At 32.6% G+C, this 16,811-nt stretch overlaps 3 protein-coding genes across 3 annotated transcripts; 1 reads left to right on the top strand and 2 right to left on the bottom strand.

The window, feature by feature from the left end:
* The first annotated feature begins 239 nt into the window (after positions 1-239).
* LOC123677530 (reticulon-4-interacting protein 1 homolog, mitochondrial-like) lies at positions 240-2,206 on the top strand. The gene is made up of 6 exons (XM_045614100.1): positions 240-639; positions 690-895; positions 961-1,158; positions 1,339-1,448; positions 1,622-1,886; positions 1,938-2,206. Exons 1-6 carry the CDS (start codon positions 363-365, stop codon positions 2,043-2,045), a joined length of 1,164 nt encoding a protein of 387 aa, XP_045470056.1. The 5' UTR covers positions 240-362; the 3' UTR covers positions 2,046-2,206.
* Positions 2,065-3,672, bottom strand: LOC123677529 (GPI mannosyltransferase 2). The gene has a single exon (XM_045614099.1). It carries the CDS (start codon positions 3,670-3,672, stop codon positions 2,221-2,223), a length of 1,452 nt encoding a protein of 483 aa, XP_045470055.1. The 3' UTR covers positions 2,065-2,220.
* A 425-nt stretch (positions 3,673-4,097) lies between these two features.
* On the bottom strand, positions 4,098-6,987 carry LOC123677531 (ninjurin-A). The gene is made up of 2 exons (XM_045614101.1): positions 6,065-6,987; positions 4,098-4,357 (listed from the first exon to the last, which is right to left on the bottom strand). Exons 1-2 carry the CDS (start codon positions 6,659-6,661, stop codon positions 4,154-4,156), a joined length of 801 nt encoding a protein of 266 aa, XP_045470057.1. The 5' UTR covers positions 6,662-6,987; the 3' UTR covers positions 4,098-4,153.
* Between the last annotated feature and the right edge of the window lie 9,824 nt (positions 6,988-16,811).

The following is a 16,811-nucleotide window of genomic DNA, read 5'->3' as shown; positions in this document are numbered from 1 at the left end:
CCCCCCCCAAGGCTTATGTCTGGGTACGCCACTGAGTATTGATGGTCCTACTAGCTGATGTACTGTGACGTCATTTGATACTGTACCTTTATTAAAAACATTTCATCAATTTTGACACAAAAGCTAATGTTACTTTTTCGGAAAATCAAATCATCATAATCGACATGATATTAGTTCAAAGTGAAATCGATGAAAACCATAGATTAATTATGAAAACCTACCAATTAAAAAGTTGAATAAGTTGTCATCTGTCAAAATTATAACCTCAAAGCTTTACTTTTCTGATACATAAATAAACTTTGTTTATCACTGTTTATGAATATTTTCGTCATAATCTGAAATTTAACGCATTTATTGTTAATATGAGGTCATCAATATTATTACAATCCTTGCAAGGAAGGATGTTAGCAAGATATTCCAAAAGAAATTGTTTTACTCAGACTCAATTATCGAAACCAGCAAACTTTGCTGCCCAAGCGCAATTTTCTGATGTTATAAAAATGAATGCTTGGCAAGTACATAGCTATGAAGAAGATTTACAGTTATCAACGGCTCGTAAACCATTGCTTCGGTTTATAGACAGCATTCTTGTAAAAGTCGAGTCTGCTTCTGTTAACCCGATTGATTTGTATATGAAAGGTATTTGGAGCAGTTGAAATTTATGAGAAATAAAATGATTGAAATTTCAGATGGCTATGCAAAAAATGCTCTGAATTTTTTAAGGGAGGATGAAATGGAACTTCCTCTTACGCTGGGTAGAGACTTTTGTGGTACAATAGTTCGTAAGGGCTTAACAGTTGATAAAAAGTATAAAGTAGGGGACAGAGTTTATGGATTTATTCCTTTGTATAGGCAGGGTTCGTTTGCAGAATATGTTGTTGCTGAACATGGCCATGTTAGTATCCCATCATCAAATATTATTCTCGAAGTTCCACTTCATAAGTAAATGTTTGTATTCAGTTCCATCATCAACCTGACCATCTCCGTCCTGAAGAAAGTGCTTCTATGATATATGCTGCCATGACTGCATGGTCAGCCTTGTTTGTAACAGGAGGCCTAACTCGTGGAAATACAAAGGATAAAAGAGTTTTAATTTTGGGTGCTTCTGGAGGAGTTGGTACAATGGCTATTCAGTTGTTGAAATCCCAAGGAGTTCATGTAAGATAAGAAAGTTTCAAAGTTATCAGAATTTTCATTCTCACTAGAAAAGCTTCTCTAGTCTTATTCCACTAAATGTTATTCCTGGATTTCTTAAATACTTTCTGTTTTATTCAATATTATTATTAATTAAATTCCAAATTAATTTGGGAAAACTTCTGGTTTTTGTGTTTTATTTAGGTAACAGGAACTTGTGCTACAGATGCAGTATCTTTAGTGAGGTCTCTAAAAGCAGATGAGGTTTTTGATTATACTCAACAAGATTGTATCCAAAAAATTTCTGAAAATAGGTATGTGATTTTTATTGGAAATATGAACAGATTTTGATGATTTTGAACACACATCTCTGTTTAAACTAACAAAACTTCTAAAAAATTTTTTTTAAGTCACTGAGCATTTATTATACTCAAAAAAAATTTTATATGCTCAGAGAAATTATTTCAAATCACTAAATTCATTGCAGATATGATATAATATTGGACTGTGCAAAATTTGGTGTAGACAAAATACCAAATGAATGGAAATTTGAACAATACATCACGTTGAATTCACCACTTATATTGAATACAGATAAATATGGTTTAGTAGGTGGTTCACTCAAAAGCATCAGTACACTATTGAGCGAGAACATTATTAAAATTAAAGATGGTAAAATGGTTAAATGGGGTTTTTTCCTTCCTTGTAGCAAAGGCTTTGCATTCATCAGCCGTTTAGTGACTTGTGGCCTGGTAAATATTTAACTTATAGTAAACTTGTCAATAACTTTACGATTTTTTTAGTTACGACCTGTTATACATAAGAAGTTTTCTTTTGAACAATTACCAGATGCATTAAATGAAGTGAAAAAAGGACACCTCAGAGGAAAAGTAGTGGTAAATACGAAGTAAAGTGCCATAATGCTGAATATTGGATGTTTACAATAATATTTATTGTTGGATATTTTCATTACATCAATGGAAAATGACACTCATGATTTCAACTGAACAATAATATTTACTTAATATTATGTGCAAGACTGATACAATTAAAATTAATTTTATTATCTGTACATTATTTTTCCATTCAGGTCCAGGGCAAAAAATTACAAAACAAAGCAATTCCAACAACATAATATGAAAAATAATACAACAATATTATTTTTTTTTTAACAGAAAACCTCTTAATATTATTTATATCACAAAACTTTTCACCATCCATCAAATAATGAACAGAAAACCAATATAATAATGGACTAGCAGAACATAATAACCTAGTACTAACTTGTATATGTATAAAAAATATACAAAATATAGAGAGAATCAGTCCATGAAGTACAAATACAAATATTTGGGGAGTCTCAAAAATCATGTTCGATCTTGGTTGATGAATATCAAAATTGAATATTTGAATTATATTCTTGGGACAATTAATCAGCATATATTTTTTACAATTAATGATGAAAATCATCAATATTGGTGCTGCCAATAGAAAGTTTGGGATTTGCTTGAATTCATAATAATTAAGGAATCCCACATTCCAATAATGTTTTTGAACATACGAATAAGACAGAGGTAATTTACTGTTACACCAAGATTGATTGTGTTTACTGAACGTTCCTAACAACACAAAACTGTTTTGTTTTGCATACATTTCAACTTCCAATGGCAAATATATTGAGAAATTTTGGCAGAACAACTTATAACAATATATTTGAAATAAATCGAAGAGAAACAAGCAGAATATTAAGCCAAAAAAGGTGATTATGGTAAATGCTAAGATTAAAGATATCTTTTTGATAATAGAAAGAAAAAAGTTTCCTTTTATGTTGAGGAAATTTTTCAAAAAAATACATGCGATCACATAAAGAAAAAAACCCACATTTACTAAACCATTTGATCTAGTTAATGTACTTAGAGCTATCGGAAATAAATAAAAAATATCTATATATCTTATTTTTACTCTAAATTTATGGTACTTTTCATACAGTAAAATGCAATTGAGCATAGACTTAAATGTTAGAAAACTGAAGATACATTCAGTATAGGGTGCAGTAAAAAATATAGAAGCTGGGTTCCAACAAAACAATATAACGGAGTAATATGAAAATGTTTCAGAAAAGAATTTATTGGTGAGATTGAACAGCATCAATGCGGAGTAGATAAAAACAAAATAATTTAATATAATGAAACTTAATAGGAGGAGTGAATCTGTACTAAGAAATTCTAAAAAAAATAAACATTTAGCAAGTAAATTTCCAAGTAGAGGAAAGAGCGGGAAGAAGGCAACAGTATTTTCATAAGTGTACCCATATTTTGCAATATGCATGAAATAATGAGCATCCCATCTCAAGAAACCTCCAAAAATATGATTAACAGCTTTATCCATGGACAACTCCGTTCCATTTTCTTTTGGATAAAGAAAAACACCTGCATTATGATCAGGAATCATATGGTTAAATACATACTGTAAGAGTATCACAAGAAGCCTTGAAAGCGAGGCAGTTTTTATTATATCCCGTTTATAATTTCTCTTCATTCTAGTTGTTACCAGATACGTTTTAATTTAAATATTTTTATTATCGATGATACTTTCATTGACAAATGTATTCATGAAATGATTCATCCTTTGTTATTTTATAAGAAGTCCATGTATATTACTAGACACCAGTACGATTAGAATTCTATCTATATTCCATGGGTGTATGAAAAATAAAAACACAATTATGGGTTATGTGTTATGTCATATAAAAATTAACATCATATGTCATTTTTTGACATATTGGCAGTAAATGATCATAGAGAATCATGTTTTTCTTATCACCACAGCTTTTCTTGTTTTTTTTTAAACAATTTCCTATTCGGGCACAATCTAGCAGCATAATATTATAGTTACAATTATTAAATTGCCAACAGAAAATTATTTCACCTAGAATGTTTATCCATGTACCTAAAATTGAAATGAGAATCATATAAAAATATATTTAAGGAATCAAGCAGTAATGATAGATCTCAACAAATTATGTGGAATTATTCTGCACAGGAATATTTGTGATGGTTATTTGAGGATCCGCAACTCCAAAAGCTGATACGAAGACGTTTACTACAGTGACAAGAAAAATTCCAATGACGGTGTAGTTGTTGATTTTGTTCGCTCTACATACTTCTTTTTCATCTTTCACGTTATAAGTGGCATTCCATATAAGTAGAACGCCTATGGCAACCTGAAGTCAAACATTTTATCAATATAATTGAAACAAAATCCATTTGTATGATCTTAATTTTATTAGACAGTTCGCGATCATACATATTTTTTGGAATAGTTCAAGGAAATCATTTTTCTAAATTCTATCAAGTTACGTTTTGGAATGAGTGGAATTCAAAATAAAATATCTTGGTACTAGAACATTTCTCGGTAATTTAAAGAGTTATTTGCATGCAATTTCGTAAAAAATTGTATGTAAAAAATGGGTATGTAAAAATTCAATGTATACCATAAAAAATATTGAAATAGTTCTATTTACTCGAAATTTACTTGAAAACAATCACCTATGAATTCAAAAATTTATTGTAACAATGATATAATACTGAAACAATATTTTTCTCTGCAAAGTCTTAGATTAGTTCTAACAGTTATGGAGTTATGAATTGTTTTTTAATATATCCGAACAAATAACTCAATCTTTGTAGCTTGATTTTTCATGTGAGTTGAAATATTCAGCCATAAAGTAGTACATGGTAGGTAGGTATACCATAAAATAAACTTGGCAATAGCTTTTGTATACAGGATATACCTAAATTGGAGGTACAAAGGGAAATGAAAAATTCCTTGAATAATATTAAGAAAAAATAGAGTAGGGATGACTAGATAATTAGTTGGAATTTTTTCTCGTAATCAGTAGCAACTTAACTACGACAAAATTACAAGAGTCCAAAAAGTGTAATACTTGACTAAAGTTTCTTTTTACATTTTTCTAAACTACCAGTTTTTCATCGAAAAAAATTCTGGCTGATAGAATTGGTCATGTTCCAGAAAGAATATCACCCTGTAGATTTGCATTCCAAATTAGCATATCACATAATGAAAACTTTGAATTGGAATATCTAAGCCAAATTTGAGTTAAATATCTTGTGGAGGGAAAGAGCTATGAGAAAAAACTTGAGAAAAATCAAACCTTAACACCCTGTATTTCGAAAACAAAGCGTGTTCATAGTATTTCATAGGACTTTTTTCTTAAAATGATCCGAAGAATCTGCATTTTCGTTTGTAGGTACCTCCAATTCAGGAACATCCTGTATAAATTGTATTATATTTCCAGTTTCAGTGAAAAGTTTTGGATTGAGTATGACGGACGAACAGATTCTGGTTTATTATTTTCAAAAATGAGCAATAGCTTCAGGATAAGGGTAAAGGCCTTTGACATGCGGAAGGCCCTAGTTCAAATCTACCGTGGACCCACATTGTTATATTAATTTTTTTGACCGCTATTTTTAATGATTCGAGATATTTACTAGGAAATAATGAACCATAGTGTAAAATTTGCAGTGTCTTTTTATTCAATTTTTGGGTTCAACAGTCTATATTTAGTATTCTGTGGTCTACACATTCCAAAACGTAAATTTTGAGACTGTCGAAATTATTTATTTTTTCAAACGATTCTATAGGTTAATTGTTCAAAAAATTAAACAAAATTAGCTCCTAAAGTTTCCAAAAAAACCTCTGGGCAAAGGACGAGTACTAAGACGATTTTTTGAATTTTCACTTCACAAAACATTTTAAAAATTTCAGAGAAAGTTTTTTCTTTTGAATGATTTTAAAGATTTATTATTCGAAATGATGAATTAGAAGAAAACTTACTGAAATTTGCTTACAAACAGTTCAATCGGCTCGAAATTTTCAAAAACATTAAAAATAACGGTTTTTCACTCACCTGCAATATCAAACTGATGCTGATGAAAATCATACTGGGATAATAATACGGGTGTCTAGCGAAGCTATCCATCACATATCTCAGTTGATTCGCATTCGCCGAAAAAAGCGCCAAGTCCATCATCCCCTGAGCGAGCGTTTTCTTGTGTTGGTACACATTGATATCCGGGATTTCCTCCAAGATCGCGGTGTCGATCTCGATGTCCCTGTTGTGATGATGGTTGTGACCGGAAAAGTCCGACTCCCTTGGGAAGTGGGAACCGGACACGCGTCTGATGTATGTGGTTCCATCGCTTTCATCCTCCGTCTTGTCAGGGTTATGGTCCTTCGAAGTGGGATCCTCTGGTTCAACGGCACCGTGTTCTGTCCTTCTACCGTTATGCGTAACCTCGGTTTTTCCATTATCGAAAAATCCGTCGTCCACTCCTGGATAAGGCTTGGTGACCACTTCCCGGTTATCGTTCTGCTCGTAGATTTCCGGAGTGGCCAAAGTAGGCCCGGCGTTTTTCTTATTGTCCCCCATCAGCGGAGTGGTTGGATTTACTGTTTCCACTTCGGAGTCCGGACTGTTGTGATTATAGCGGACCGCAGAGGACATTGTCGAACTCGACCTTGGCTTTTTGGGGTTATCTCCACCAGTTTTTGAATCACTCGACTGCGTTATTTTCGGGAGTCGGTCATCTTATACACGATAAAAAAGTCTTCGGCGATAGCTTCAAACCAGTTGGCAGACTAGCGGGATGACTCTCGAAATGTCTCCGATGAACGTTTCCACTCTTGGTTTTCACGTTTCCAGCGAGCGGGACAAGGACGAGAACAATGATACACTGTCTGCGTTATTTTTAAACATGAACGTGGATTCTGAATCCTCCGTGAACTGTTTTGATAACTGGACAGTAACAACATCACCGCAGAAATGAAAAGTATACCTATCTATTCGCATTTTGTATAATTAGCTTGGTTAGACCGCCTGGAATGGTTGATGAATCACGTGATTAATACGTCATTTGTTTACTATCAGATGGACATTCTTCTTTCGACGAAGTCTGAGCGAAATCCCTGGTATTCTGACTTTCATATAACTAGCTGTGTCTGTGATTCTTTTGATGGTATTATGATGGGATTTTTGTTTTCCAAGTCGACTACGGGTATTTTCAGTTTGATCCGAAAACTTGTCGGTTGAGTGGCGCCCTTGAACTTGATAACTTTTGTGCAACGGGTCGTTGACTCAGTGCCATTTCATCGCAATGATGCGACGATAGAAAATCCTTAATTGGTTGAGAAATGTTTCTATTTTTTCTGATTTAATTTATATCCAACCTTCAGAACTCTTTGGAGAAAAACTATTTAATTGTGATATAGGTATTCACATTGTGGTTGTGCAGAATCCAGAAATCGAATAAAAAACACTGCAAATATTACTCAAAGATTCATTATCCATTTATTTTATACAATTCAAAATTATGCTTTAATTTATGTCACATAATATCCCAACTATGAAAAAATTATAGCGTATTCGACTGGCTGCACCAGTTCGAATTAATTCGAGCTAATTATGTCATTTAGCACTACAAAAATTCGAATTAATTTTGCACTGATGCAGCCAGTCGAATACGCTATAAAATTCGAAAGCCTTAGAATGTCAAATTTTTTTTGAAATTTTATTTGCAACATGAAATTTTGCATCACAAAGCTTGAATTTACTATTATACATCTACAGAGTCTACACCAGTGGTTCCTATTCCTAAACTTTTTTTTTCGTGGACCTCTTTCATAGCTTTACCGGTTTTGGTAGACCCTCCGCAATATAGAGTTTTCATAATATACGTCCAAAACATCCAAAATTATGAAAAAAAAGTTTCATCAACTTACCCCCTAAAATGCACCATTTTCGAGATAAATGAAAGAAAAAATCGTTTTTTGCGAATAGATATCTTCGGAACCTTTTATTGTACAGAAAACAGCTTTTGTAAGCATTTTCTAAACATAATAAGCTATTTTTTGTGCGGAATTTTTTTTTAAGTCTTAATTGGTGAAGGTTTCGAAGGGGTAATGGTTTTTTTCTCCTCAACTTCTACGCTTATAGAAAAAAATAAGGTTTTTCAGACTCCCATTTGAACCGACAATGTTTTCTACATAAACAAGTACTCTTGGTCATACGCTCTAAAGTCGAGAGTTTTCGATAAAAATTAAATGTTATGTTGAAAAACATGGTCTTTTCTTTTTTTAAAGCATCAAAAACTGCAGGTTAACAATTCAGAATTATTTTCTGAACAACTGAACAATGCGCTTACGAAAGGTGTTCCGTTGTTCCGGAAATATTCGCAAAAAACGATTTTTTTTAATTCCAACACCCTATATCTGTAAAATGATGCATTTTAGAGGGTAAGTTAATGGGAACTTTTTTCACATTTTTGGACAGGATGTGATAGCATCCTGAAGTCCTGCGCTTATATTATGAAACACCTTGTACCGGGTTTTTCACCATAATTTGACCCCCCCCCCCCTTTAACTTTGTTACTAAAAGAGGTACAAAAAAATGTTTTCTACAAAAGTTTCACGAAATCGACTAGTGTTTTTTAAAATGATTTCACAAAACGAAATATATCCAGAGTGGGCCACATTTTGATAGCAACTTCATTTTTTCAAATGGAACTCTCTGTATATTTTTCTATATTTGACTAGCTCTTTTCCCCTGATTTCAAATATATAACATATGTTTGGCCTATCTCTCTTATTCTGAGTACCACAGAGTTTCAAATTTTAAGAACCACCTGGCATGCAAGCTGGTAGTTTTCAAGTGGTAGGCTGCGATAACTCAAAATGATCTTTTTTGAGTTATCTCGTTGGCAATTTGACAATATGTCATATCGTTGCCAACGAGATAACTCAAAAAAAAAGATCATTTTGAGTTATCGCAGTTTTCAAGTGGTAGGCTGCGATAACTCAAAATGATCTTTTCTGAGTTATCTCGTTGGAAATTTGACTATATGTCATATCGTTGCCAACGAGATAACTCAAAAAAAACATTTTGAGAGATAGGCCAAACATATGTTATATATTTGAAATCAGGGGAAAAAGAGCTAGTCAAATATAGAAAAATATACAGAGTGTTCCATTTGAAAAAATGAAGTTGCTATCAAAATGTGGCCCACTCTGTATATATTTCGTTTTGTGAAATCATTTTAAAAAACACTAGTCGATTTCGTGAAACTTTTGTAGAAAACATTTTTTTGTACCTTTTTTAGTAACAAAGTTAAAGGGGGGGGGTCAAATTATGGTGAAAAACCCGGTACATCTACACCCAAAATTTCAACTCGGTCGGATCTGTCTTCACTGAAAGGTTTTTTTTTTTTTTGAAAATCTGATTAAATGTTCTATATTTCTGATAACGCGATCAGAACTGAACACGATCAAACATAAGGAAGGATTTCACTGAAATATTGAGTTTTGTCCGATATTCCCCCTGAACTTTCTCTGTTTCTAGTACCTACGACTTGAAATTTTGCATTTTGCATAGTTATCAGTTGCGCGACCTATGAACTGGCATGAACAATGAAAAGGAAAGTTGTAGATACCTATGATTGTCCATAAGTGATTTTAGAGAGTAGGTACAATATTCCTATTTCGCATAAAATAAATACGTTGATTCCTTCTTGCATTTCTCAGATTTTATTTTTATTAATAAGAATTCCTTATCATGAATAATAACCACACAATACTGATATTGTTTTATTGAGATTTGAAAATAATCAGAGATCAAGGACAGACAACCACAACAAAATCGAACGGAACGGCGATAGTTAGGATTTGAAGCTTGTTAGCTTTCTTTCAGAAAATTATTTCTGTTCTTTCGATAGGTATACAGGGTGATTAACCGCGACGGCCTATTAGACGTTTATGGAAAACTAATTATAATTTTGTGCTGAAAATTTGCATGTTAGGGTTTGAGACAATGATCTTTCTCCCTAAAATATTGTCCTTCAACAATTTCCGGTTATACCGGAAACAGACTTCTACTTCATTATTTCAAAAGGCATACCCAATATATTATTGCATTAGATAGCTTATTTGATGACAATTTCAGCAATATGCCATACCTTGAATGACGAAAAACCGCAATTTCTGTGTAGAGTGGGTAGTCTCTGACTTTCGAAAAACAGAGATACACTAAAATTCGATGGCATATTGTTGAAATTATCATCAAAAAAGCTATCTAATGATGCAATAATATGGGTGTGCCATTTGAAATAAGGAAGTAGTAGTCTATTTCCGGTATAACAGGAAATTATAGAGGACTGAAAATATTTTGGGAAAAAGATGATTGTCTAAAACCCCAACATGCAATTTTCAGCACAAAATTAATATTAGTTTTCCATAAACGTCTAATAGGCCATCGCGGTGAATCACCCTGTATAAGCAGAAGTACTCTGAATTTAGTCAGCACTATACCTATTACATCCCTCAAGTTATGAAAATCGGGACATGGATTTGAATAAGAAAATCATTTCACAAAATTATGACCAGTTGCACCATTTGCCTAAACATTGATTAAAAGTTTAAACATTGATTACTCTCTGATTTCTTAAGAAAAATCAGGAAGTAATCAATGTTTGAATTTTTATCAATGTTTAGGCAAATGGTGCAACTGGCCCATATGATATTAAAAATCATAGAATTTTTCAACCTAATTGAATGTATTAATTCTTATGGCAGTATTATTTTCATATATTTTTCAAAATTTTCTATAGTTCTAGTGACGGATCATGATATTTTGCATAAGCTCCAAATTGCTATTATACATAAATATCTACTTACTCGGATCTGGTGCCACTGAAATATCAAAGATTTTTTCTTTTGGTATTCTGCTTGAATTTTCTATAGTTCTGATGACGAAATCAGCACGAAATTTTGCAAGATTTCTGTTTTTTTTTCTCAAGTACACGCAAAATCTCAACCCTTACGGATTTGTTGTTACGGAAATATTTGGCAATTTATTTTCCAATATTCTTCGACATCAACAGCCTCAAGAACATACCACCACAGATCAGCTTCTCAGCTTCGTGGAATATGCATCGACTCTCTGACACTAGATATCTTGAAGCCCGAGTTCCTCAAGGTAGTGTGTTGTCTCCTCATAAACAGCTCCAGCATATACAGATGACATTTCCAAGTCGAACTTCTATAGCAATATTCGCAAATGACACCACTAACACTAAGAATTTTGCAGTAAATAGCTAATCAAAGTGAAGCCAGAAAAGTGCGCTGTTCTTCTCTTGTCACGGAGATTAGTTAAAATTCGGCCAGGTCCAAATGTGTGGATGTGATACACCCGGGGAATCTCAAGTTAAATACTTGGGAGTCATCTTTGTTAAGAAATTCACATTCAACTAGCACTTGGACTATGCTGTCCAAAAGAGTAATGGTGCTTTCAGAACACGTTGAAGCACTAGTTTATACAGTGCTTCGGACAATGGTTCTGTACAAGATAAGCTTGTCTTGAACATACATCTTGTTGCATCGAGAGAGCAGTGAAGACAATTTGGCAAGCACCATTTTACCCTTTTGGGCGGCATATTCCAGGTGCTGGTTGAATGTGAGTTTCTTAAACAAGATGACTCCCAAGTATTTTACTTGAAATTTGAAATTATCTTCACTGCTCTCTCGTTGCACCAACTCCACCCTTGAATATTACAATCTTTTAAAATTTTGAAGGCTAAAAATTAAAGAATTGAAATTTCTACCAATACATCTCTACATTTACCTACCTACGACATACAACAATGTAAATGAAAACATTTCAATTATAAATACTGAACACGTACAGTACTCCTAGCTTGATAGTTTCGAGGTTATACATTTTGGAAAATTCGGATTCCAAAATGAATAATTCCTGTTCGAAAATCGCAGTTTAATATTCATAATAAGATTTGAGATTTTCTGTTAGATAGGAAGTAGTAAAGAGTAAGGATTGACAGGTTGGCTTGATATTCAAGCTACTTGGCTCAAACTCGAGCTCTACTTGAAATCAACTCAAGTTCAAGTCAAGTAGTAGTTTTTCAATGGGAATATATTTATTTATAATACAAGTGCAGAAGGCATTGATATTCTTCCACGAGTTCAAAATTCAAAAACGAGCCACGAAGTGGCGAGTTTTGGAATGAACGAGTGGTAGAATGAGCCTTCTGTACGAGTATTATACATTATTTTCTCTAATTCATTGCATTTTCATTGAAATTAATGAAATATTTCCATAAATATATTTTAGTGATTTTTGCATTGAAAAATGTTGGTTGGCAGAACTGATTTCTTCAAGGCAAATTGATGAATTGACAGATAAAGCCGTGGCGGAAAGTTCGGAGTACCAACATAGAATAATAAAATATAACCATGAAAACTGTGCGTTTCTGATATATTCTAGCACGATTTTGTTCTACAAGATGTGGAAGAATGAACGGAATAACCACAGAATTAGAGAATAGTTATTTATAATACAAGTGCAGAAGGCATTGATATTCTTCCACGAGTTCAAAATTCAAAAACGAGCCACGAAGTGGCGAGTTTTGGAATGAACGAGTGGCAGAATGAGCCTTCGGTACGAGTATTATACATTATTTTCTCTAATTCATTGCATTTTCATTGAAATTAATGAAATATTTCCATAAATATAATTTAGTGATTTTTGCATTGAAAAATGTTGATTGGCAGAACTGATTTCTTTGAGGCAAATTGATGAATTGACCGATAAAGCCGTGGCGGAAAGTTCGGAGTACCAACATAGAATAATAAAATATAACCATGAAAACTGTGCGTTTCTGATATATTCTCGCACGATTTTGTTCTACAAGATGTGGAAGAATGAACGGAATAACCCCAGAATTAGAGAAAATAAATACTAGACTTGACATTGACAAACTACTACTCAACTTCAGTTGACTTCAAGTCAAGCTCAAGCTACTTGAGCTTGAGCCAAGTAGCTTGAATATAGTGAAGAGCTACAGTGGAAAATCGATAGTTTTTTGACCTATTCAGTTGCAAATTTATTTCGATTTCTGAGAATCTTGCCTTTTCGTGTGAAATTACAGAATAATAGTGTACTGATTCCGAATTAATAAATAATATGGAAAATTAATACAATAGATGCCTTTATTTTGAATTCTCATGTTCCAGGAAAGAAATAATGTTGAAATCAAATTCCAAGTATCATCATCATGAGTTTTAAAGATAAATATACAAAAGAATAATTTTTATTTATCAACAACTGCGGATGTTCGTTATGTTTACATGATGAAGAAACACGATATATCAATATTGCGGTAGGATGTCATAATGAATAATGATTTGAGTGGGAAAAAACCAATATTCCAATGTAATCCGACAAAATGTGATCCACCTAGAATGGCTTCCGACGATTTTAATATAAACAATGTAGGCACTTCTTCAGTGGCTTGTGGACATTGTAAATATTATATGTAAATGTATACACTGTGTCCGTAAAGTATGGAACAAATTGGTTTTAAGCTAAGCAGACCAATTTAAGAAATAATCCTGAAATACGTCGATTTTTTATTTGAATTCGCCGTATTTCAAAATAATAATCTAATATACAGGGTGAATTACTTTCGAGTAATGACGTCACCGTCATTTTTTTTAATTGAACACCCCCATTTTGTCTCAATTTTCCAATTACTCTAGCGGATCTGATTCCAAAAATGTATCACATGTTGATTCCAATTGGTACGGGGTGGACAAAAATACAATATTTTTGTGTGTGCTCATAAAGACAAAAAAATATTCACAGAAATTCTTAGAAAATGAAATTCAATTTGGAAGCCGAAAAAAAAATCACGAACATTGAAGGTTTTCCGACATTTTGAAAATTTTTTAAGAGTTCACTTTTTCTGAATTGAGCACTCAAAAATGCTCTGATATGACCAGAAATCTCAACTTAATTATACCTACATAACTCAATAGAATATTGCTCAGAATTGACGTTGAACACCCTGTATCTCACTCAGGTATGTTTCGAAAACGAGGTATATGTATGTCATAAGGCAAAAATTATTCTCCCGGTGTCATCTACTCCACACCGTCCTTAACTATCATTGCAATGGAATTTTATGTATCGAAGTGCCAAACATGAAACATTATTCTTCAAATAAAACCTGATTTGTTGTAAGAAAACTCAGGAATGTTTGACCACAATAATACACGATAACGAATTTCTTGCTTAAAACTCGACAAATCTTATCAAGCAACTACCTACCCGACCTATTCCCCTGATATGTAACTTATTGGGTCGCCTTATTTATTTTTTTTCAACTAAAGTATTCTACATTTTATTATTTTTTTAATGAAAATAGCGTAGGTATCATTGTGGATTCCAATCTATAGGTCTGCATTGTTTTCGAACGTTACCTCTGCTCTAGAGATAGAATTTTAATTAAGATGATTTGTGTAAGTATGTTGGAATTAAAAAGGAAATACCTATTCAAAAATGCATAACTCCGAAAATAGAAGGGCTATGACTTTCCTTTTAAGACTAATGCATTTAATATCAACATAATGTGTACGCATACTATCTTATTTTTAATCTTTTGATGTTTTTTCTCTTGTAAAAATAATTTATTATGTTCTCGAAATGAGAGGATCAATGACTGACGTATAGCAACTTTACTGATTCTAGCGATTTCCATTCAGATAGTTCCAGAAAAATAACAATTTCAAGTTTTAGGCAAAATTCCACGTTGATCGCTTAACAAAAAATAAAAAATTCAAGCAAAATAACGTATATCAGAATAAAATTACCCAATATTTCGAATATTCGATAAGAATATTGAAAAAAAAAACTAATATGTAATTCAATAACAGCAGATGGGTATACCCACCATTGAGTTGATATTTAGCGAGTAAATTTAAAATAACAATTTTAAAATTATGCATTGATTGCGTCATCAGAATCAAGGAAGATTCGACCAGAATACCGAAAAGAATTCATTCATACCGAGTAAGATGGTCTCCAAGGGTGCAATTGCAATTGCCACATAAATGAACGAGCGCTTAAAAGCTCTTGACTTCACGTCAGTGCTTTCCACATTTTGTAAATTTTTTCAATTCTACACATTTCACAGCGTGAACTGTGATATTTTCAGAAGAGGTAAATATTTTTTTCTTCGATCGATTCCAAATGTTCGTTAATGAAAATGATAAACCAAAATTACCATTTCCGGGCACCAGTTTTCAGTCGATGGAAGACCTAAAAAAATAATTCGCTACTAGTATTACAAAAAATAATGAAAATATTCCAAAAATGAAAAAAGAAACCTAATTAAGACGAGCATTACCACGCATTTTAGACTGATTCTCGGTGCTCTTCTGATATACCTAGTATATAGCAGATTCATCCTAAAAAAGGAAATGGGTGGAATCCTTATTTCTCTAATGATTTTTATCGTTTCAATTTTATACGCTCATTGAAGGATTCAGGTGACCCAGATGGTCATGGCACACATACTCATGTCTTTTATAAGAGTTATTGTAGGTATCTCGGTATATGTATTTCACGCAGCTGGTGAGAGAATAACCGCATTTCAATTACGAGTGCATTCAGTGCATCTGCGGTTTCCATCGATAAGAACTTCCTGATTTTTTTTTCATTCGAAAGAGAACAACGAGAGGAATTGAAAATTGCGATATAAACAATACCTAATACTATAAGTTACAAATATATTATTATATTCTTCCTGGCAGAGCCGTATTTAGGTACCTACTCTTGCGCCTGTGGCAATATATTAGACAGCGCCCCCAATTTTCGGAAAAAATTTTTGAATCCATTATATTTTCTTATAGTATTTTTTGTTCATAATTTAAGTAATAGATTTTCGTTGAAGTTTTAAAATAATATACAATATTAAACATGCTGTATAGTGTATATGGATAGTTGCGAAAAAATTCTGGGAGCGATTCCTTGTCAAAAAATAGGGTGGATCTTTCATATAAACTTTTTTTTTAGCTTCCCCCTGCTTAGTTACAGCTCCCCAAAGATGGCACTCGAAAAGTAGTTTTTAATTTGTGAAAAGCTTATAATTTTTTTTTTTTGTGTTACATATATCTTATATTTGTAGCAGTTCTCAATAAAAATAACGTTTCGACATCCGCCTAATGGATAAATTTGAGGTCTAAAATAATTCCAACCTCCACAACTCAGGAGTATTATCTATTGATGTTTTTTTCTCCAAAACAGTGAATTTTACCAAAAAATTACAAGAGACCTTATTCGTTAAGAGTGGATCACTTTAACCAAAATCAATTTTATTATTGTAAAATATGAAGAAGGAAATTTTTATTGCGAAACAACTTGAAATCATAGAGCAACACCATCATCAATATTTTTCTACATTCATGCAAAAAGCAAAACTTTATTGAACTATATTTAGTGGAAAAAGAAGTTCTTTATTGCACTAGTGCAATAAAGTTTTTATTGCACTCATCTGTCATTCTACTTCAACGTGCTGTCACCAATTGTTCATTCACTTTCAACATTGAGGATAAAAATAAAGTTTGAGTTAAATTGTTCGTAACGTATTAGTTCCTGTTTCAATGCAAATCAATATTAATAATAAAGTATTCAAGTTGCGCTTTTCATTTTCCTACATCTAGTGCCGCACCTCAATAAATCATTTTTTGCTTTTTGCATGAACGTAGAAAAAATGTTGTATGCAACTCGTGCAATAAACATTCACTTTTTG

Source organism: Harmonia axyridis, chromosome 4 (assembly GCF_914767665.1).
Source record: "Harmonia axyridis chromosome 4, icHarAxyr1.1, whole genome shotgun sequence".
In the NCBI taxonomy this organism is placed as follows: domain Eukaryota; kingdom Metazoa; phylum Arthropoda; class Insecta; order Coleoptera; family Coccinellidae; genus Harmonia; species Harmonia axyridis.
This window is presented reverse-complemented; position numbering and strand designations above follow the sequence as displayed.